The 25,058-nt window shown below is 35.9% G+C and overlaps 1 protein-coding gene across 1 annotated transcript in view; it reads right to left on the reverse strand.

Annotated features, from left to right (window-relative positions):
- The window catches only part of CEP126 (centrosomal protein 126), a 103,758-nt gene that overhangs the window by 62,866 nt on the left and 15,834 nt on the right, over positions 1-25,058 (reverse strand). The window contains 1 exon segment of the mRNA XM_055548165.1: positions 1,908-2,053. Coding sequence (XP_055404140.1) covers positions 1,908-2,053 — 146 coding nt within the window.

Below are 25,058 nucleotides of genomic sequence, written 5' to 3' on the forward strand. Positions count from 1 at the left end.
AGCCTGCTAGGCTCCTCTGTCCATGGAATTTTCTAGGCAAGAATACCTGAGTGGGTTGCCATTTCCTACTCAAGGGGATCTTCCTGACCCAGGGATTGAACTCAGGTCTCCTGTATCTCCTGCATTCGCAGACAGATTCTTTACCACTGTGCTACCTGGGAAGCCCTTATTCCTGGGTAGCACACTCTATATTGTTAGGGGTGGCAATATAGCCACAATAAAGATACTAAAATGGTAAACAAGGATTTTGCTACTCTGAACATTAAGTTTAATTTTCATATTCTGTCTATGTTATGTATGTGTTTAAAGAAATTATTTACTGTTGAAAATAAAGTTCTAGAATATTGAAAAAAAGTAAATCAATACTTCAATTAAGTACCCCTATATTTTCCAGTCTCCCTTGCAGATGGAGTTGCCAATTAGACATTAATATAAGCAAATAGATGGGGGCTTTTAGGAAAACAGTTTAACAGGAGTTCAGAGGTACACCCTTCTCTCCTTTATATATTCCTTCCTTCCTGTCTACAACGCTGACAACAGTGACACGAGGCTGGAGCTCTAGCTGTTCCCAGGTGACCAATGAAGGTGAAGCTATAAATCATATACTAAGGGTAGCCGAACTGAGACAGGAGTCCGGGTTCCCTGTGGCATTGCATGATCTTCAGACCAGCTCCTGACTGCCTACCTGAGTATTTCACATTATACAAGAGAAAAAGCAACCTCTATCATGTTTAAGCTATATTAATTTTAGCAGTGTTAACAGTTGCTCTTACTTTCAGTAAGCTCTCTTATTGACATAGTAAAGGCTTGCTTTCCAGTTAAAAATCTTTAAGTGGACTGCATACTGGATAAAGATGAAATTCCTAGCACGGCATCCAAATTTCTTAGAGAATTGTCCCAATTCATTTTTCTAGTCTTGTATCCATTTTTCTTTTCTTTTTTTCCCCCCATCCTATGCTTTGGATACACTTTGGATTTGCAATTCATAATTTACTTGCAAAAGTTGTTCCTTATGTCTGGGATTTTAAAAACTGCCTCTTTGCTTGGCAAAATGCTTATTCTTTAAGATTCAAATTAAGTCATTTTTTCAGGGATGATAGGCTGCAAGTTCCTATATATGTCCAGTGTTCTTTGTGCTTCACAGTACTTTACACATTCTGCTGCTACAGCAATTAGATTTATTGACATTACTTGTTTAATTACTCTCATCTCCAAAATAAACTGTGAGGTCTTTAACAGCAGAGTACAATTAGATTTTTCTGTATCTTGGCATCTTCGCTTACCCCAGACTGGTGTACAATATAGCAGCACAACATGTGTTTGCTAAATACTCAAAGGTTCTGCTTGTCCTTTTTCTTTCTGAAGCTTTGACATTTTGTTGCTAATTCTGTGTTACTATTTAAGGCATAAAAATGTAGATGTGATACTGAAGAATCAAACATAATCATTTTAAAATTTTTAATTGGCTCCAGTCTTAGATTGTTGGATTATGTACCCTCTTTATGGATCTCTTTATTTTGCTGGTCTCTCATATGTGAATTTGAACAAAAATGTGGACAAAATGCCAAAATGAATCTGATATTAACTTACTAAATCTAAATGTTAAATTGTATTTTAATGTTAAGCTATTTACTAAATCAGTTTTAAAAAGACAACACATTGTAAGCCAGTATGAAGTATAATCAAACTTGTATGCTTTTCAAATTTACCAACAGATCCAACAAAATATTAATTCTTCAAATTAAACCTATATCAAATTGCAATTTTCCATTTGGCAAAAGTCTTATTATTCAAAACATATAGGCTGAATTTCCACTTTGTTTCTTAATTTATTTTACTGTCTACTCAAATTGAATGTGATTACAACTTTCGTTTTTATTTTTATATTGCTCTAGAAATTAAGGCACCTGTTCTCCTCCGCTGTGAAAAAGGAATATGAGCACGCTGGAATTTTTCAGTAACTTCTTCAACCTTCTGTTTTCGTTGTTGAAGTATCTGTTCTCTGATTTGGTGTTCTCTTTCTTCTTGTTCTTTTCGTTTTTCTTCAAATGCTCTATATTTAAAACAATGCAGAGAACAGAATTAGGTAGTATATTAAAAAAAAAATCTCAACACAGAAATAGTTCTTAAACAATGCATTTATTATATAATAGTGCTTTCATGTTTCAAACATTGAAAATAAAAAAAAGGTTTAATTACTTAGAAAAAACAACTTTTAAGTAAAAAAAAGGCCATTTGTTAACAGTTTAAATATCTTTGCAAGTAGTAATTTCAGAATCTTACCTGGGCCTTTTGCAACTAAAAGAAGGCATGTAATGAACCGCTTTCTAACTTGGGACAGGCCTGCACACACTTCCCATTTTCATTTTCCAAACCCTGCTGTGGAAAAAATCTCTTCTAAAAAGCTACATTATTTTCTGTACTGTGAAGAAAATAAATGACTGGTAAAATAATAAGCCTTGCAAATTATGTAGTAGCCAGGAAGATAATATGTATTTCTCTTTTAGCCAAAAGTTTAAAATTGGCAGTCATGTTAAGTCTGAGTTGTGCTAAAAATTCAGACAATTTACATAAAAATAGTGATTCTCAACTTCTTTTGAAAACAAGGAAGACTTGACAACCCTGGACTCTTTATTCACTTATGGTTAGAAACATCTTCCCATAATTCTTCCCATCCTCTATTTTTCTTTTTTTTTTTTAATAGTTTTTTAATTTTTTAAACAATGGAGGTATAACAGATTTACAGGAGAGTTAGGAAGTACAGAACAAGGTTACATATAATTCCTCTATATACCACAACTGTATTCTTAAGTAGATAAATTAAGATTTTTAGTTGGAGTTTCAATCAAACTCTCAAAAATTACTAGAATGACTATACAGAGAGGTAGAAGGATACAGTAGATCTGCAAAGCACTATGAATCAATTCAGTATAATCAAGATTTATACAATTTTCATACAAATTCTATTCAAGTTCTCATAAACTATAAATTAGGAGACATTGGAACATATACAGAGACATAAAACAAGGTGCAAAAATTTCATGGTCTAAAGGTATTGAAATCGTACAGAGTTTGTTCCCTTATCATTGTAGAATTATACTAGAAATTGTATTTGAAAATAACCAACATATTTTCAAGTGCAATGTGACATTTACCAAGAGAGATCTTTGACTTAGCCACTGAAAACCTCAATAAAGTTAGAAGACTGAAAACACACAGAGGGTGATTGCATAGAAGACATATTGAAATTAGAAAGTGAAAGTGAAGTCGCTTAGTCATGTCCGACTCTTTGCGACCCCATGGAATGTAGCCTACCAGGATCCTCAGTTCATGGGATTTTCCAGGCAAGAATACTGGGGTGGGTTGCTATTTCCTGTATCAAAATGAAAAATTAATATCAAACACATTTTTAAAAAATCCCGTGGATTTGGAAATTAAATGTCCACTTTTAAATGGTGGGTGTATCTAAGAAGCCATAACAAGGAAAACTAGAAAATATTTGTAATATAATAAAAATGAAAAGAGAATATACTAGAATTTGTTGCATGCAGCTGAAGCTGCTCAATGCAACTAAATACAATATGGAGTCTTGAATAAGTAATGAAAACAAATAATGGACACTTTCATAAAATTTTGTGAAATCTGAACAAAATCTGTACTTTAGTTAATAATACTGTATCACATGTTAATTTCTTGTTTTTTTTTTCTTTTGTTGTTGTTGTTAACAACATAGTATTCTTTATATCCTCAGAACTGAATTAGAAGTTTCAAGCCTCATTCAATTTTTTTTTAAATTACTAAGATAATAAATTTTCTAGACTATTAGCAGTAATACTAAATGCCAAAATACATGGAACTATAGTCAAAGTTTTGAGGGAACATAAATTAGAAATCTAGTATTCTATTCATACTAAGTCAAACAAGTGGAATCAAAATATCATAAATCTTTTAGCTCAGCAAAAATTCATAAATTTTCTAAAAACATATATATCATACACTATATATATATATACAAAAGCTTTCCTACTACCTTTGATAAAGGTTTGAGAAAGAACAATAACAACAACAAAAAAAGAGATGGAGAAATTGGAAAACATAAACTAAATGAAATGGGAGCACTAAATATGAAACAGAAAAAGTGAAACAAACTAGATAAAAGTAAAAGGTCATCATATAGTCCAGTTGTTTTTAAACATGCCTTCTCATTAGAAGCACAATTGGAGCTTTGGATAAAAAAGCAATACCTGGACATTTTTATTTTTCAAAATTTCCAAGAGAATTCTGATATGCGTCTGGATTTTAAAAAGTAATTCCAAGTTTTTGTATTAAATGGTAGTTTTAGTGATATAGAATTCTATTACTTTCTACTGACCAATGGTACTGACCATGATCCAATGGGATTAGGCGAATAACAGTTACATAATCACAATAGTAAAAGATGTTTATCAGTTTTCACAATCAATAGCCAGACCAAAAATAAAAGATAACTACAATGGCAAGTCATAATGGAAGCATGATTAACCTAACAATATAAATAGTTACATATAAGTTGGTGGGTTAAGTAGACTGATGTGGTAAGTGAAAGTTCATACATGCACATGTTTTCATTTGCCCATCCAGTTTATGTCTTTTGGTTGGTGGATTTAATCCAATTACATTTAAGGTAATTATCGATACGTATGATCAATCTTATTACTATTTTCTTAATTGCTTTGGGTTTCTTTTTTTTTTTTAATTTTATTTTATTTTTAGACTTTACATAACTGTATTAGTTTTGCCAAATATCTTATAGGTCTTTTCCTACTTTTGTGTTTCCTGCCTCGAGAAGTTCCTTTAGCATTTGTTGTAAAACTTATTTGGTGGTGCTGAATTCTATTAATTTTTGCTTTTGATTTCTGGAAAGTTTTTGATTTCTCTGTCAAATCTAAATGAAAGTCTGCGGGGTAGAGTATTCTTGGTTGTAGGTTCTTCCCTTTCATTGGTTTAAATACATCATGCCATTCCCTTCTGGCTTGTAGATTTTCCGTTGAGCAACCAGCTGATAACCTTTATCATCTTTCCTTTGTTTCTTTTAATGTTTTATCTTTGTCTTTGATTTTCAGCATTTTGATTACTATATGTCTTGGTGTGTTCCTCCTTGGGTTTATCCTACCTGGGACTCCGCACTTCCTGGACCTGACTGACTCTTTCCATGTCAGGTAAGCTTTAAGTCATTATCTCTTCAAATATTTTCTCAGGTCTTTTCTCTCTCTCTTCTCCTTTTAGGACCCCCTATAATGTGAATGCTGTTTAAATAGGACCCCCTATTCATGTTGTGTTTCATGTTGTCCCAGATGTCTCTTGGGCTATCTTCACTTTTCTTCATTCTTTTTTCTATATTCAGTTGTGCTGTAGTGATTTCCACCATTCTGTCCTCCAGGTCACTTATCCGTTTTTCTGCTATTGATTTCTTCTAGTGTATCTGTTTGTTCTTTAGTTTTTCTAGGTCTTTGGTAAACATTTCTTGCATCTTCTCCATTGTTTTCCCAAGATCCTAGATCATCTTTATTATTCATTATTCTGAAGTCTTTTTCTGGAAGGTTGCCTATATCTACTTTATTTGATTGTTTTTCTGGGATTTTATCTTGTCTCTTCATCTGGGACATAAACCTCTGCTTTTTCATTCTGATTAACTTTCTGTAATGTGGCTTCCCCCACCCCCCCCACTGGAAATTACATGTTTATTCTTAGGAAGGTTGCATAAACTGAAACATTAAGTTTCTTTGCTTCTGGTGGTAATGTGGCTTTTGTTCTAGCTGCTGTGGGATTGTGGTTCTTCTTGCTTCTTCTGTCTGCCCCCTGGTGGATGAGACTAAGAAGCTTGTGTAAGCATCTGATGGGAGAGACTTGGGGTGCATAAAAACTGGGTCTTGCTTTGGTGGACAGGCCCATGTTCAGTAAAACTTTAATCCAATTATTTGCTGATGGGTGGGGTTATGCTCCCTCACTGTTAGTTGTTTGTCTTGGGGTCTATTGGCTCTACTGGCAACCTCCAAGAGGACTTACACTGAGAAGCATCTTCCAGGACTGCTACTGCTGCTACCACTGCTCCTGTCCCCGTGGTGAGCCACTGCAGACCCATGCCTCCACAGAAGACTCTCTAGCACTAGCAGGTAGGACTGGTCAGTCTCCTTTGGGATCACTTCTTATTTCCCCACAGAGTGGGGAAGCAGTCTTGGTGGGTCTTGATGCATGCAAGATTTTGTTTTGCCCTCCAAGAGTGGAGTCTCTGTTTTTCCCAATTGTGTGGAAGTTCTATAATCAAATCCCACTGGTCTTTAGATTCCTTGTGGATTCCCGGTCCCTTTGCTGAATCCCCAGGCTGGGAAGCCTGACATGAGGCTCCAAACCTTCACAATAGTGAGAGAATTTCTTTGGTATTATTCTCCAGATTGTGGGTCACCCACACAACAGACATGGAATTTGATTTTATCATGTTTGTGCCCCTTCTACCATCTTGCTGGCGCTTCTTCTTTGTCTCTGGATGTGGGACATCTCTTTTTTTTTTGGTTGGTTCCAGTGTCCTCCTGTCAAAGGTTGTTCGAGAGCTAGTTGTGAGTCTGGTGCTCTTGAAGGAGGAAATGAATGAATGTCCTTCTATCTACCATCTTGAACTGGAAGCCTCCCATTCTCTATTTTTATCTTTCCTATTTCATTTATTTCTGACTGTCCCTAGGCACTTGATTTTATATTCAAAGAACTAATATAAAAAATTAATTTTGTTCATAAAAATATGTGTGTTTGAGTGTGTCAGTAATACCTCCTAGGTAATGAAAAAAGTGAAGGCGCACTGGTATGTCTTACTGGTAGAGAAACTGTCAAGTATCTCTTGGGAGTACATGGTGTTGGGAGGTGGTTGGCAAGAACTCTTTAAATTTTTTAATGCCATAGGTCACTATTAACCAACCTTCCAAAGATATCCACTGGCTGGAACTATCTGAATGACTATTATATTTATAAAAAGACCCAGAAATTACAACTGTTATCAAGGATATGGAGAAATTGAAACCTTTATGCATTGCTGGTGGGATTGTAAAACAAGCAGCTGCCGTAGAAAACGGTATAGTGAGCCCTCAGAAAATTACTTTTAATTACCATATGATTACACTTCTGGGAATATACCCTAAAGAAGTGAAATCAGGGACTCAAATATATGTTTATATACTTATGTTAATAGTTGCATTATTCACAATAGCCAAAAGATGGAAGTAACTCAAGCATCCACTGACAGATGAATGGATAATCAAAATGTAACATTCACGTACGATGGAATATTATGCAGTATTAAAAATAAGGAATTCTGACACATCCTATAACATGGATGAACCTTGAAGATATTCTGCTAAGTTAAATAAGTCAATCACAAAAGGAAAAATCTTATATAATTTCGCTTATATGAAGTACCTGGGCTTCCCAGGTGGTGCTAGTGCTAAAAAACCTGCCTGCCTAATGCAGGCAGTTATAAGAGATGTGGGTTTGATTCCTGGGTTAGAAAGATCCCCTGCAGGAGGGCATGGTAACCCACTTGAGTATTCTTGCCTGGAGAATCTCATGGACAGAGGAGCCTAGTGGGCTACAGTCCATGGGGTTGCAGAGTCGGACACAACTGAAGCAACAGCATGCATGCATACATATGAGGTACCTAGAGAAGTCAAATTCATAGAGACAGAAAGTGCAATACTGGTGGCCAGGGGCTGGAGGGAGTGAGGGTATGAGAAGTTAGTAATTAATAGGCACAGAGTTTCAGTTGAGGAGGTGAAAAAGGTCTGGAGATGGATGATGGTGGTGGTTACACAACACTGTGAATGTACCTAATGTCACAACTACACACTTAAAGGGCTTCCCTTGTGGCTCAGCTGGTAAAGAACCACCTTCAATGCAGGAGACCTGGGTTGGGAAGATCCCCTGGAGAAGGGAAAGGCTACCCACTACATGAGTCTGGCCTGGAGAATTCCATGGACTGTATAGTCCATGGGGTTGCAAAGAGTCAGACATGACTGAGCGACTTTCACTTTCACTATACACTTAAAAATGGTTAAACTGGTAAATTCTATGTTATACATATTTTATCACAATAAAAAATAAGAATCCCTTCAGGTATTTGATATGAAGGATGTTTTCTCAACCTTATGTAATGTACAAAGCAAGTGTAGCTATAAGGTCCTTTGTGCAACTGTGCAACCAGATGAACACTTAAACGTCTCCATACTGAGATATAATTTATCAGCACTGTCGATTAGAAATAAAATGTAAGCTGTATATATAGTTTTACATTTTCTAGTAGTCACATTGAAAACCAGGAGAATTTCAGTATTTATTTAACTCAGTATGTCTCAAATATTTTCATTTCAACACATGCATCAATGTAAAAATTATTGAAATATTTTATATCCTTTTTTGTACTAAGTGTTGCTTTATATTTAAATTTGGACTAGTTACATCTTAAGTCCTCAATGGACATATCAGACTAGCAGCTATTTTAATAAACTTTTCTGGTAGGCAGTTTGGTTTTCTGAATAAGGAAGAGCTTTCACAGCAGACAAAGACTTAATAATAAGGAAGCTAGGTTAGAAAATAAGAAGGCCTATAAAAGGATTAATACAACTTCTTAAATAGGAAAACACATAGCTGTCATTTAATTTTATAAAAATTTTGTTTTAAAACAGAGTTTCCTTTAATTATTCTAATACAGTGGTTCTCAACCCTGGGATATTTCCCCTTCCCTGGGTGCTTACAAATTTGTGAAGGAGTATTGATTGTCACAAAAATTAGGGTGGGCGAATGCACTATCTGTCCTTTTTAATCTGGCCAATGTGAAGCTTACTCTAGACAAAACTATATATCTGAGAGGTGGCTTGAGAAATCCATGGCTGTCCAGATGCTTAAGGGAATTTGTCAAATAAAAAATTTTTTTTCTGTAATTCAAATGTGTAAAGTGGTTCATTAATAGCTTATATTTGAGTCATCAGATAAGACACTAAACATTTACTTGGCATAGCAGACACAAAAATAGGGAAACAAGTTATTTGTTGTTTAGAATCTTAAAACAGGAAAAATGAATTATAACCACTTTACTGTTACTGAAAAGACAGAAGATTCTGAAAAGATTCTAGTAAGCAAGGAATAATAATTGCAAATTTGTTATATATTATTTCATGGCAAATAAATGGGGAAACAATGGAAACAGTGACAGACTTTATTTTCTTGGGCTTCAAAATCACTGCAGATGGTGACTGCAGCCATGAAATTAAGACACTTGTTCCTTGGAAGAAAAGCTATGACCAACCTAGATAGCACACTAAAAAGCAGAGACATTACTTTACTAAAAAAGGTCTGTCTAGTCAAAGCTATGATTTTTCTAGTAGTCAAGTATAGATGTGAGAGTTGGACCATAAAGAAAGCTGAGCGCTGAAGAATTGATGCTTATGAACTTTGGTGTTGGAGAAGACTCTTGAGAGGCCCTTGGACTGCAAGAAGATCAAACCTGTCCTTCCGAAAGGAAATCAGTCCTGAATATTCCTTAGAAGGACTGATGCTGAAGCTGAAACTCTAATACTCTGGCCACCTAATGGGAAGAACTGACTCATTAGAAAAGACCCTGATGCTGGGGAAGATTGAAGGCAGGAGGAGAAAAGGATGACAGAGGATAAGACGATTGGATGGCATCACCAACTTGATGGACATGAGTTTGAGCAAGCTCTGGGAGTCAGTGATGAACAGGGAAGCCTGGTGTGCGGCAGTCCATGGGGTCACAAAGAGTCAGACATGACTGAGCGACTGAACTGAACTGATCCATTATTACTCTTGTAAGAGAGTGAAAATATAATTGATGTTTACATTGGCTTTATATTAGCAGATTGTTATTGTTTAGTCACTAAGTTATGTCTGACTCCCACCCAGGCTCCTGTGTCCATGGGATTTCCAAAGCAAGAATACCGGACTGGGTTGCCATTTCCTTTTCTGAGGCTCTTCCTGACCCAGGGATTGAACCTATGTCTCCTGCATTGGCAAGAGGGTTCTTTATTACTGAGTCACCAAGGAAGCCCTTGTATTAGGAGATACAGACTAGCAAATGCATGAGAACTTTTTATAGCTTGAATACTTAAAGGGAAATAAAAACGTACTGAGGAGAGAAATGAAAGTTATTTTTAAAAGGAAATAAGTGGAAATTTGGGGGCTGAAAAATTACATCTGAAAGAAAAATTTCCACTAGTAGGCTTAGTAGCAGATTACTGATAGCACAAGAGTCAGTAAACTTGAGGACTAATTAGAAATCATTTAGTCTGAACAACAGCACAGATGAGAGGTCAAAAGAATGAGTAACAACTTTAATTACCTGTGGGTCACCAAATGGTAAGTGGTCATTATTATGTGTCTGTAGTACAATATATGTATAATTGGAGTCCCAGAAATAGAAGGGAAAGAGAATAAGGCAGAAAATGTCTGAAGAACTATGGCCTGAAATTTTCCAAATTTGGTGAAGAACATTAAATTACAGATAAGAGCAGCTCAGTGAACTCCTATAAAGATAAATACCAAACCACAGACCTAGGTAATTTAAGTCAAACTAATGAAAACCAAACATAAAATATTAAAAGTAGTTACAGAAAAAAAAGGTATACTACATATACAGGAATAAAACAGGAATGACAGCTAACGTTTCATGAGAATGACAGCTAACTTCTCTATGAGGAACATGGAGGTCAGAAGACAAGAGAGTGGCCTTTTTATAGTGCTAAAGAAAATAGCTGTTAACTCAGAACTGTGGATTCAGTGCAACTGTCTTTTAAAACTGAAAGTAAAATAAAGTTATCTTCAGATAAACAAAAGCTGAGAGTATTGCCAGATGTCCTGTACTACAAGAAATGCCAAAGGAAGTTCTTCAGGCTAAAGGGAAATTACACCAGATGGAAGCATGATCTACGCAAAGGAATGAAGAACACTGAAAACAATAAATATGCAGGTAAATGGAAAAGGGTATATTAATTCTCTCTTCCTCAACTGTTAAAAAGACAACTGGAGGTTTAATACAAAAAATACAATACTGTATTGTGGGTTTATAACATGTATAGGTATAAAAGAAATGACAAAAACAGCACAAAGGATGCCAGGGAGGTGGGTAAACATAATTAAAATGTTGAAATGATCTAATATTAATTAACTATAGGAGCCACTGAAAAAAGGAACACTTAAAAAAAAAACTTTTTTTTTTTTACTAAGTCAAAGGAAGACAGGAAGGAGGAACACACAAACAATAGAAAAAATAAAGAATTAATAGAAAACAAAGTTAAATTTTAGACCTAAATCAAACCATTTCAATAATTATTAAATGTAAATGAACTAAACACACCGTTTAAAAAGCAGAGTCTTGGTTTTGGGAGATAATTCTCTATGAATATTTCATGTTTCTACACAGTTCAGGTCCTCTTTGAAGGCATTTACAGCCTAGTTAAAAATGTTTGTATAAGGAGACATTCCAGGATAGTAAAGCTTAGAAAGGTCTTTCTTCCTGGAGACAATCTGGGGTAGTAAAGATAGAGATCTCTACTTGTTTACATTCCAGAGTAAAGATAAGATGTCTCTCTCTCTGGAGGGGAGGATGGGCAGCAGCAATGTATAAGATTAGACTTGCCCAATTCTCTGCTTCCTACTCTGTAATGAACCCTACTGCATATATAACTGCTGTGGCCTTCACTGCATTGCCCTTTGGGGCCTGAAGGTTGGGAATTGACACAAGATATTCTTTGGCTATTGCTTTTCCTATGGAAAGTCTATCTTCGAATTAGGGGGGTTATGTTTTTCTTTTAGCCTACCACAACATATATGAAATTGTGTAAGCTAAATCATTAGCTTGTAAGCCGGTTAAAAATCCCAGACCTTTCATAGTTATTCACAGTTTATAACTGAAATGCTTGCTAAATTTGTTATAAAGCAAAACCCAAGAGGACCACTGCAGATACAGATAGGATGAAAGCCAAAGGATGAAAAAGCAGGAAAAAAAAAAAATCTATATATATATATAGATATATAATATATATTAATACCAGATGAAGTAGGCCTTAAGACAGGAGTATTACAAGATGAAAAACAACATTTCATAAGGAGAGAAGGGTCAGTTTATCAGGAAAACATAACAATCATAAATACGTCTGCAATGAAATAACAGATCATCAAGATACATCACACAAACAGAACTAAAGAGAGGAAGTGATAAATCCACAATCACAGTTGCATATTGTAACATCCCACTATTAATAACTGATAGAACAACCAGATAAATAATATCAGTAAGAATATAGAAGATTTGAAGAACACTATCAACTACTTTGACCTTGTTATTTATAGAACTGTTTATAACCAACAACTATTTTAGAAGCAACATATACATTCTTTTCAAGTACACCATAAGAAATCTTAGGTAGGGCCATAACATATATGCCAATGAATCTCATAAAATTTAAATCCTACAGAACACGTTCTCTGACCAAAAAATTAGAAATCAATTATGATATCTAAGAAAGCTCCAAATAACTGGAAATTAAAAACCACCACAGCAATATACTCCTGGATAAGCCACAGGTCAAAGAAGAAATCAAAAGTAAAGAAAACTTTTTAACTAACTGAAAATGCAAATACAGCATATCAAACCTGTAAATGTAGTTATAAGATTGTTAAGAGGGAAATAGCTTTAAAAGCATATATTAGAAAAACAGAATGGTTTAAAATCAATAATTTAATTTCTATTTTAAGGTGTTAGAAGTAGAACAAATTTATTCTAAAGAAAGGAATAAACAAAAATTGGAAAAGAAACCAATGAAATACTAAACAAAAAATAGAGACCACAGAGACTAAATTTGCTTATGAAAATCTAAATACAATTGATAAACTCTTATCAAAAGTGATGAAGAAAAAAAAAGCAAACAAAAATGATCAATATCATGAATGAAAGATCACTACAAATACCCCAGGCATTTAAAAAATAGGAAAATATTATGAACAACTTTATGCTAGTAAATTGAACAACTTAGATAAAATGGACTAACTTCTTAAAAGAAATAAGTTAGTAAAACTGCTATAGAAGAAAAAACATGAAAAATTTTCCTCCTATAATGCTACAATAATCAAGGCAGTGTGGTATTGGTATGGAATATATAGACCAGTAGAACAGAATATGCAACACAGAAGCAGACCTTCCCATACATGGTTCATTGATTTTTGAAAAAAGAAGCCAGGGCCACTAAATGAAAAAAGAAAACAATTCCAACAAATGGTGCCACAGCAACTAGATACACTTACAGGAAAAAACTACCTCAACCTTTGTATCACACCACACACAAATTGAGATGAATGATAACCTAAACTAAAAAGCTAAAACTATAACTGTTTTGGAAAAAAACAAGAAGGCTATGTTCATAACCCTGGAGTAGACAAAAATGTCTTACAGAGGACACAAAAAGAACTATCCATAGAACAAAAAATTGATAAACTGTTCTTTATTAAAACTTGCAACTGCTTTTTGAAAGATTTCATTAAGTAAATGAAAAGGCAAGCCATCAACTGGAAGAAAATACTTACAATACATATCTGACAAAGAAACTGTATCCGGAATACATAAAAAAAATCTTACAATGACAAGAAGATGAAAATCCAATTAAAAAATGAACAAAGTATTAGGACAGGGACTTCACAAAAACTATACAGGAATGACTAATGAGAGAATTGCAAAATAAAACTATTTAAAGTCTATTATATGGCTAAATGTGAAAAGGTTGAGTCAGAAGGTTAAAAAGCTACTGGGGCTCATGTACATTGTTAATGGGTATGTAAAATGGTTAGCCCTTTTGGAAAATTGTTTGACAGCTTCATACACCGATAAACACACATATACCCTAAGATGCAGCAATTCTACTTTTAGGTATTTACTTGGGAGAAATGAAACACACATCTACAAAAAAAATTTCTTATCAATTCTTGCATGTTTTACCACTTCAGCTTGAATTATCACAGCCAGTAGCTTTATTAATAGTCCTAAATTAGAACAACTTCATGTCCATCAATGGGAAAATGGATAAACAAATTATGATATATTCTTACAATGTAATGCCACTCAACAATAAAAAAGAATGACCTACTGATATATATAGATATATATATAATGATGAGGATGACTTTCAACATTAAGAAAAAGAAGCCAGAAACAAAAGTACAAAAACAGGCAAAATGAATTCTGATTATAGAAATCAGAACAATGGTTGTTATAAGGGTAGAAATTAACTACAAGGGATTTGGAGGTATTAATACATGTAAGGGAATGATAATGATAGATCACTTTATTCAGTTTGAATAAAAGCGAGGATATAAGGGATGGAATGAACAGGGGCTTCTCACGCGGCTCAGTAGTAAAGAAACTGTCTGCTTTCCAGGTAGTGCTAGTGGTAAAGAACCCGCCTGCCAATTCAGGAAATATGACAGACAAGGTTCCATCCCTGGGATGGGAAGATCCCCTAGAGGAGGGCAAGGCAACCCATTCCTGTATTCTTGCCTGGAGAATCCCATGGACACAAGAGCCTGGCAGGCTACAGTCCATAGGGTCACAGAGTTGGACATGGCTGAAGCAACTTAACACGCATGAATGCAGGAGACACAAAGAAGTGGGTTCGATCCCTGGGTGGGGAAGATCCCTTGGAGAAGAAACTGGAAACCCACTCCGGGTTTATTGCCTGGGAAATTCCATGGACAGAGGAGCCTGTGGGCTATAGTCTATGGGGTCGCGAAGAGTCGGACATGACTGAGCACACAATGAACAGAAAAACGGTGGTAAGACAAGTGGACTGGGGTGGGTTCTTAGTTGCTGAATTCAGAGTACTAGGAGGAAGTGATATGGAAAGATAGGAGGTATAGAGATTGAAATGCTTGAAATTTAGGTTTAGGAGGTAGAGAAGCAATTAGTAACAGCTGAGGTCAATGACAGGGTGAAGTTCAAGAAAATAACAGGCCATCAGGTTGGATGGGTGGTTTAGGCAAATACTGAAATTACAAAGAACAATCACTAGAATAGTGGTAGGGAGACAAAAAGAGCCAGGTGCTAAAATTTTCAAGGGATGACATAGAGGATCTATAGATAACCACAATCAGAGAGTGGTAAGCAACATAGTTTGACTGGATGTGCTTCAAAAGAGCTGGAGGATTTTAAAGAAAACAGACAGGTTAGGAGTGATAAGGAGGGGCAACAATGATTCCTCGTACTCCATCCTTTGCTGCTGCTAAGTCGCTTCAGTCGTGTCCAACTCTGTGCGACCCCACAGACGGCAGCCCACCAGGCTCCACCGTCCCTGGGATTCTCCAGGCAAGGACACTGGAGTGGGTTGCCATTTCCTTCTCAAATGCATGAAAGTGAAAAGTGAAAGTGCAGTCACTCAGTCGTGTCTGACTTTTCGCGACCCCAAGGACTGCAGCCTACCAGGCTCCTCTGTCCATGGGATTTTCCAGGCAAGAGTACTGGAGTGGGGTGCCATTGCCTATCAAATATTTGCTGCTGCTATTGCTAAGTCGCTTCAGTCGTGTCCGACTCTATGCGACTCCACAGACGGCAGCCCACCAGGCTTCCCTGTCCCCAGGATTCTCCAGGCAAGAACACTGGAGTGGGTTGCCATTTCCTTCTCCAATCAAATAGCTACTAGTTTCTTTTTACTTTCTACAATATCACCTTCTATTTTCCTCTCACATACTTTATCATAGAGAAAAACAGAAGCTGTTAAGCAGAGAACTTGTTACACACCTAAAAATTTACTTTTATCCATATTAATCTAAATTTGAGGTTCTAGGAACAGTTTCTAATACAATCACATCTTCACCTGTTTTAAGCCTTCATTTTGCTTTGGAGGGGATGAACATTTTCCACGTTTATTGTGTTCTGAAAGGCACTCTGCACATGGGTAAGAGTTTATATAGCTGACCTTTGTATTCTGGACGGGATACAATCAGGATTCTAGGGACTGATTTAAAAAGGAAGTTTGGGTGAAGACTGCTGGGAAAGAAAAGTTCATTACTACACATGTCAACCTGTGAAAATGACATAATAATAATAATCATTTATTCCAGGTGCTACTATGGTCAGGCATTGTATATGATAGGTATTTTATGTGTATTATCTTGTTTTATCTCACAACAGTTCTCTGAGTTAAGTATTTTATAGATGAAAAAACTCAGTCTTTGAAAGGTTAAGTACTTTTTTCTAAGGTCACATTAATCACTAAGTGGAAGAACTGGTAGTCTAAACTAGGCAGTCTGGTTTTGGCTGGTTTTTAATCATTATACGATATACTATGTAACAGCCTTTTTGGGGTAATTTTTCTTTTTCTAAAGCATTTCTGTCTCTGACATCACTTGTAACAAAACTGGCTTCCCAAAGAACACTAAGCTTGATTTTCTTATAGTATTTGTCCACTAACCTGTAATCATCTCTTCAGTTTTCTGTATTACTTGTTAGACTCTCAGTATCTTAAGAAGGACAGTTGGGTCAGCACACAGCATCCTGCTTGTAATATTCATTGTTGAATCAAAGAATTAATCTCATAGGAACTGTCTCTCCCCCATCGTATTCAGTTCTCTGGGTACAGGGACTGAAAACTTAATTTCTAGAATTCCTGGAATTTTGGTATTTCTGGAATACCAAAGCCTTGCACTTGGTGGATGCTCAATAAATAATTGTTGAACAAATGTCTGACCACATGTTAACATCAATAGATCAGCGCACATTTAAAAGCAGTTACTTATTATTTTAACTTAATAATTTATCTGCTGGGGATAAGTAAAACAGATATGGTCTATGTAGTTATTTATAATTTACTGAGGCAATCTACTCAAGTAAACAAAGAATTCCTAATTGTCATAGTGCTCTGAAGTAAACAAACTTTAGTCCATGATAGGGAACCAAGGAAACTCACTTTAAATAAAGTAAACAGGGAATATGTCTCTGGAGACATGACATTTAAGCTACAATTTTCAGAATAAGGAGGCCAGTCATGAAAAGAATGAGGGGGAAGGATATGTTTTAGGCTGAAGAAATAGCATGCGAAAGTTCTGAGCTGAGAAAAAAAAAAATTAGCAGTTTTTCAGATTGAGAAAATACTGAGAAAATAACACCAGTTCAACAATTTGGCAATGAGGAATGATGGCTTTCTAAAGCTAAGAAGTGATTATTTTCCATGCTATAATCAGAAGGTCATTTTGATAGCAAACTACTATCACTATAATTTTATAATGTTCCACAGTGGCCCTGTTCTCTGGGATAAAATGCATAGAGGTAGTAAAAAATAATTTCACACAGCACTTTCTTGTATCATAGGAAATATAGGCTGTGATAGACCGAATCAAATTAAACAAGGGATGGAATGTGATCAAAAAGCAGACGTTTCTACTCCCAAACTTAATGACAGGCTCAATAAAACAAAGTCTTACTAAAAAACTTTGCTTATTAAAAAAGTGATGATTAATGTAGTTCCTTCCTTATTCACTTAATGAGTAGTTACTGATTTTCTTTTATGTTAATATATGTCAGGCACTGTGGTAAGGACTGTGGGAATAAGAGGATCTGGGGATGAAAACGAGAGACAGCTTCTCTGCCATTGCAGAATTCAGCACTGGAAGGGTATGTTGCTGCCTCCCATTTACCATGGAATTACACTTTTTCACAGAAGAAACATGGTCTTCTTTGGCAACGTAAAAATAATTTTTTTGGATAAATAAAAATTGTATGTATTAAAGATTTACAACATGTTTTGATATACATGTACACACTGAAATAATTACAACAATCAAACTAATTAACACACCCATCACTTCTGATTACTTTGTGTGATAACTTGGGCTCTATTCTCTTAGCAAATTTCTGGCATATAATACATTATTATTTTTTATAATACATTATTATTAATATTAACTACAGTCACCAGGCTGTACATTTGGTTTGCAAACTTATTCACCTTATAGCTGAAAGTTTGTATTCTTTGATCAATCTCTCTCCTTTTATCCCCAATTCTCCCCACCAGCCTCTGGAAACCATAATTCCACTTTGTTACCATGAGTTCAATTTTGTTTTTAGAGTCTACATATAAGTGTAAGTGAAAGATGATGCAATATTTGTCTTTCTGTGTCTAGCTTATTCACTTAGTGTAATGTCCTCCAGGTTCATTCATGTTGTCAGAAATGATAGAATTTCCTTCTTTTTTTAAGGTTGAGTAGCATTCCATGGTGTTTATTTATTTACTTATTTTTTACTTAAAAATTTTTTATTTTGTATTTGAGTATAGCTGATTAACAGCGTTGTGATATTTTCAAGTGGACAGCAATGGGATTCAGCCATACATATACATGTATTCATTCTCCCCCAAATTTCCCTTCCATCCAGTCTGCCATATGACATTGAGCAGAGTTCTTTGTGCTATACAGTAGGACCTTATTGGTTATCCATTTTAAATATAGTAGTGTGTACATGTCGATACCAAACTCCCTAACTGTTCCTTCCTCCCATCCTTCTCCCTGGCAACCATAAATTTATTCTCTAAGTGTATAAAGATATACCCATTTGAATGCAGAGTTCCAAAGAATAGCAAGGAGAGATAAGAAAGCCTTCCTCAGTGATAAATATAAAGAAATAGAGGAAAACAATATAATGGGAAAGACTATAGAGATCTCTTCAAGAAAATCACAGACACCAAGGGAACATTTCATGCAAAGATGGGCACAATTAAGGACAGAAATGGTATGGACTAACAGAAGCAGAAGATATTAAGATGAGGTGGCAAGAATACACAGAAGAACTGTACAAAAAAGATCTTCATGACCCAGATAATCATGATGGTGATTATTCCAGACATCCTGGAATGCAAAGTCAAGTAGGCCTTAGGAAGCATCACTATGAACAAAGTAAGTGGAGGTGATGGAATTCCAGTTGAGCTCTTTCAAATCCTAAAAGATGATGCTGTGAAAGTGCTGCCCTCAATATGCCAGCAAATTTGGAAAACTCAGCAGTGGCCACAGGACTGGAAAAGGTCAGTTTTCATTCCAATCCCAAAGAAAGGAAATGCCAAAGAATGCTCAAACTACCGCACAAAATACTACTAACATTACTCATCTCACACGCTAGCAAAGTAATGCTCAAAATTCTCTAAGTCAGGCTTCAACAGTATATGAACCATGAACTTCCAGATGTTCAAGCTGGATTTAGAAAAGGCAGAGGAACTAGAGATCAAATTGCCAACATTGCTGGATCATCGAAAAAGCAAGAGAGTTCCAGAAAAACATCTACTTCTGCTTTATTGACTGTGCCAAAGCCTTTGATTGTGTGGATCACAACAAACTGTGGAAAATTCTGAAAGAGATGGGAATACCAGAACACTTGACCTGCCTCTTGATAAATCTGTATGTAGGTCGAGAAGCAACAGTTAGAACAGGACATTGAAGAACAGACTGGTTCCAAATTGGGAAAGTAGTACATCAAAGCTGTATATTGTCACCCTGCTTATTTAACTTCTATGCAGAGAGCATCATGAGAAACGCTGGGCTGGATGAAGTACAAGCTGGAAAGAAGACTGCCAGGAGAAATATCAATAACTTCAGATATGCAGATGACACCATGCTTATGGCAGAAAGTGAAGAAGAACTAATGAGCCTCTTAATGAAAGTGAAAGAGTAGAGTGAAAAAGTTGGCTTAAAACTCAACATTCAGAAAACTAAGATCGTGGCATCTAGTCCCATTACTTCATGGCAAATAGATGGGGAAACAGTGAAAACAATGACAGGCTTTATTTTGGGGGTTCCAAAATCACTGCAGATGGTGACAGCAGCCATGAATTAAAAGATGCTTGGTCCTTGGAAGAAAAGTTATGACCAACCTAGATAGCATATTAAAAAACAGAGACATTCCTTTGCCAACAAAGGTCCATTTAGTCAAAGCTATAGTTTTTTCCAGTAGTCATGTATGGATGTGAGAGTTGGAGTATAAAGAAAGCTGAGTGTTGAAGAATTGATGCTTTCGAATTGTGGTATTGGAGAAGACCCTTGAGATTCCCTTGAACTGAAAGGAGATCCAACCAGTCCATCCTAAGGAAATCAGTCCTGAATATTCATTGGTAGGACTGAAGCTGAAGCTTAAATTCCAATACTTTGGCCACCTGATATGAAGAACTGACTCATTGGAAAAGACCCTGATGTTGGGAAAGACTGAAGGCGGGAGGAGAAGGGGATGACAGAGGATGAGATGGTTGGATGGCATCACCGACTCAATGGACGTGAGTTTGAGTGAACTCCGGGAGTTGGTGATGGACAGGGAGGCCTGGCGTACTGCCATCCAAGGGGTTGCAAAGAGTCAGACATAACTGCGTGACTGAACTGAACTGATGATTCTGTTTGTTTTGTACATAAGTTCATTTTTATCATTTCTTTTTAGATCATGCATATAAGGGATGTTATATATTTCTCTTCTGTTTGACTTCACTCAGTATGACAACCTCTAGGTCCATCCATGTTGCTGCAAATGGCACTATTTCATTCTTTTTAATCGCTGAGTAATATTCCATACCACGTCTTCTTTATCCATTCTTCTGTTGGTGAACATTGAGGTTGCTTTCATGTCTTGGCTATTGTAAACAGTGCTGCAACTCTCTGACATAAATCTCAGCAATATCTTTTTCAATTTCTCACCCAAAATACTACAAGTAAAAACAAAAATAAAGAAGTGGGACCTATTTAAATTCAAAGGTTTCTGTTCAGCAAAGGAAACAATAAACAAAATGAAAAGGCAACCCAGAGATTAGGAGAAAATATTTGCAATTGATGTGACAGACAAGGGATTAGTCTCCAAAATCTACAAATAGCTCATGAGGTTTAACATCATCAAAACAAACAACCCAATCAAAAAAATGGGCATAAGACTTAAACAGACATTTCTCCAAAGAAGATGTACAGATGGCCAAAAGGCATGTGAAAAGATGCTCAACATCACTAATGATCAGAGAAATACAAATCTATAATGCAATGAGATACCATCTTACACCAGTCAGAATGACTATCATCAAAAAAAGAATCCAAAAAACCCACAAACAATAAATGCTGGAGAGGATGTGGAGAGACAGGAACCCTTCTACACTAGGGGTGGGAATGTAAGTTGGTATAGTTACTATGGAGAACAAATTCCTTAAAAACCCAAAAATAGAGCTACCATGTGACCCTGCAATCCCATTCCTGGGCATATATACAGAAAAAAACATGGTTTGAAAGGATACATGCACCCCAATATTCATTGTTGTTTACAACAGCCAAGACATGGATCCATGGTATTTATATTCTACTTTTTCTTTATCCATTCATCTGTTAATAGACTTTTGGATTGGGTATTATAAATAATGTGCCTTAGCAACTTTTGAAGAGTCTATTTAAAATGTATAATTCTGAAAGATGTAGACCATCTTGATGTAGACCATGAAAGATGTAGACCACCTTGATGTAGACCATGAAAGATTCAGACCACGTTGACTCAAAGCGATACACTTCATAAAATGATGGCTATTTGCTAAACTGTTTGCTTGGTTTCCACAAACAAACAGTTTGGGAATCTACAATTATGGAGTAAATTTTTTTCTTTATATACTTCCTTAAAAAGTATATAAATAACCACCATGACAATTACTTTCTTTAACAACAGAACCAAAACAATAGTGACTAAGAGTAACTTCAATCAGAATAACACAGGCAGAACACAGCTCTCCTGCAACACAGGAGAGTTGGCCTTCTGTGATGCAGTTTTTTCTATTTGGAACTATAATTCAGATTTAGGTAATTATAACTTTTTAGAGATATGATCACATATAAGTTTAAAATTCAACTATATTTTGAGATAATTAAAGATATTTAAAAATAGAATAAAACATATTTTAAATTAATGCAATTGGAAAAATAGTTTTTAAGAATAAAGTATAACATTTTAAACAAACAATAATGCCAATATCCTATAGGAAATAAAACAGCTCCAGAACATACTGTCAATTTTCACTGCATGGCAAAGAAACACATCTTGTACTTGAAAAGAGTGAAACTTATTTGGAATGCCCCAAATCTATGTTGAATATCATATTTCCAACTTATTATCTGTCATTTAACTGGAAAAGAAAACAACAAAAAATGAAAAATTATCCTTATTGGAGGGGAAAATACCCAAACAACAAAGATTCATATTCTAACTTAACACATAGAATTAGTAATGTACATACTACAAAGGGGAAATATAATAGCACCTCATTTCTCTACAGGCTGAGGTATTGGCTAAAATAAATATCAATATCAACTAAAGCACATAAATTTCAATCATAAGAGTCTCAAGTCCTTATTCACATAAATTCTTATTAGATTCAGTTCCGACAAAATCCTTTGTTTACTTAGGTAATACTGCATTAGAAATAAAAGAAGAAAGGTGAACAAGCATCTAGAGGGAGAAATGTGTGTGTGTATGTACGTGTTCAGTGTCTGACTCTTTCTGACCCCATGGATGTAGCTTGTCAGGATCCTCTGACCATAGGATTCTCCAGGCAAGAATATTGGAGTGGGTTGCCATTGCCTCCTCCAGGGGATATTCCCAACCCAGGGACTGAACCCACTTCTGTGGCTCCTCTATTAGCAGAGATATTCTTTACCACTGAGCCAATAGGGAAGTCCAGAAGAAGAAATACTAACATCAAAAAGAAATTTTGCTTCTGAGAAGAGGAGGTAAACAGACTTTCTGCTATGTCTTTCACTAAGTACAAATAAGAATCTTGGACATTACATTTAAAAAAAAAAATTTAGAAGAGTCTGAAAGATGGAGAAAAGGAGGTAAACTGGCTAGGGACCTCAGGATCCAAGGGAAGACATGATCGTAAGCTCCCTGAGTTTTCTTTTGGCTTCGTATATCCCATACCTGGAGTGGGAGAAATAGGCAACATAGAAATGTCAACAGGACAAAAACGCACCATCTCTCACTTCACTACCACCACCACCAAAAAAAAAAAAAAAAAAAGAGTCTGCTATCTCTAGCTCCATGAGGAGGAAAAGGCCAGTGTAGCAAGACAGAAAACTTTCTGACAATAATCTTATTACTCCATCCAAACATCACAGAAAAAAAGACCTGTGGTTTTTTTCCCATCTAAGCCAAGATTGAGTAGGGAGCCTAGATTTCATTTCCATCCTCGCCAGAATGTAGCCGGAACTGGCTGTCAGAGCAGCTCTGTAGAGTGCTAGGCTTTCATCCCCATCCAGTGATAATGAGGTCCTTCCTAGTCCCAGTATTAGCAGTAATTAACTGGAGAGTCTGCACTATCACCTGCCTTGCAGTGATGAGCTAGCCCCTACTTCCCCTGGTTGGATTCTGTTCAGGAGGCCTGTGGAAAGACAAAACTTTTACCAACTTTCACTAACAGTAATGAGGCCACTCCCAATGTGGTGCCAGTGGGGACCACGTGAGGAGCTGTAACTCCAACTGCCCAGAAGTGATAAGAAGTCTCTTTCCCAACCGTGTCAACAGAGGGGTAAACCTAGACTTCCACCTCCAACAGTCAGCAATGAAGCAGTGTCTCCCCCTCCTACTCCCTTCCTCTGCTGGCACAGTGCCAGAGAAAGCCAGCTAAGGCTGAAGGTTTAAGTGAGTTTCAGAGTCTCATAACAAGATATGAAAATGTCTGATTTCCAGTAGAAAAATCACTTGTCATTCTGAGAACCAGGAAGATCACAAACTAAATGAAAAAAGATAGTCCATAGGCCAACACCAAGTTGACAGGTTTGCAAATGAAAACATAAAGTCTCAAAAACTAAACAGAAGATACAAAGAAAACCCAAATGGAAATTTTAGAACTAAAAAATACTATTGAAAGAAAAATACTCAGTGGATTTATTAGGAGATTCAACATAGAAAGTATGTCAATTCTTCCCATACCCTTTAGATATACAAGTATAAAGCAATTCCTATAAAAATCCTAGTGAAATTTTTTACAGATACAAACTAGATTATTTTAATTTTATATGTAAAGGCAAAATAATTAGAATAAAAGAATTTTGAAAAAAAAAAAAAAAAGAGTAAAATGGAAGGAAGTGATTTGAGGACTTACAGCCACATTAATCAAAACTGGGTAATAGCCTTGGTGGAGGGATGAAAGTGAAAGTGAAAGTGAAGTCACTCAGTCATGTCTGACTCGACTGTAGCCTATCAGGCTCCTCCGTCCATGGGATTTTCCAGGCAAGACTGTTGGAGTGGATTGCCATTTAGAGAACCAAGAAATAGACCCACATAAATATGCACAAATGATTTCTGACAAGGGTGCAAAAAATTCATGGAGGAAAGATAGTTTTTGAACAAAGAATGCTGGACTAATTGGATATCCATAGGTTAAACAAAACAAAACCAAAAAACCATGACCTATGTCTCACACACTATAAAAAAATTAACTTAAAATAGATCACACACCTAGACTGTAAAAATACTAACTTTTTACAGTTTGTAAGTCTATAAACTTTTAGGAGAAAATATTCAGGACCTAGAATTAAGCAAAGGCTTCTCCAAAAACGCAATCTATAAGAAGAAAAAGTGATAAACTGGACTTCATAAAAATGAGAAACTTGTTCTAGGAAAGACTCTATTATTAAGAAGGTGAAAATATAAACTCCAGTGCAGAATAAAATATTTGCAAACCACACATTTGACATAGGATTTGTACCTAGAATATACAGAGGGCTCTCAAAACTCGACAGTAAAAAGGAAAATAATCTAATTAGAAAATGGATGAAAAGTCAATCTAAGACAAAGGAAAAGACTCTGATGCTGGGAAAGATTGAAGGAAGGAGGACAAGGGGACGACAGAGGATGAGATGGCTGGATGACATCACTGAATCATTGGACATGAGTTTGAATAAACTCTGGGAGTTGGCGATGGACAGGGAGGCCTGGTGTGCTGCAGTCCAAGGGGTCGCAAAGAGTCGGACACAACTGAGTGACT

The sequence above is a fragment of the Bubalus kerabau genome, chromosome 15, assembly GCF_029407905.1.
Source record: "Bubalus kerabau isolate K-KA32 ecotype Philippines breed swamp buffalo chromosome 15, PCC_UOA_SB_1v2, whole genome shotgun sequence".
In the NCBI taxonomy this organism is placed as follows: domain Eukaryota; kingdom Metazoa; phylum Chordata; class Mammalia; order Artiodactyla; family Bovidae; genus Bubalus; species Bubalus kerabau.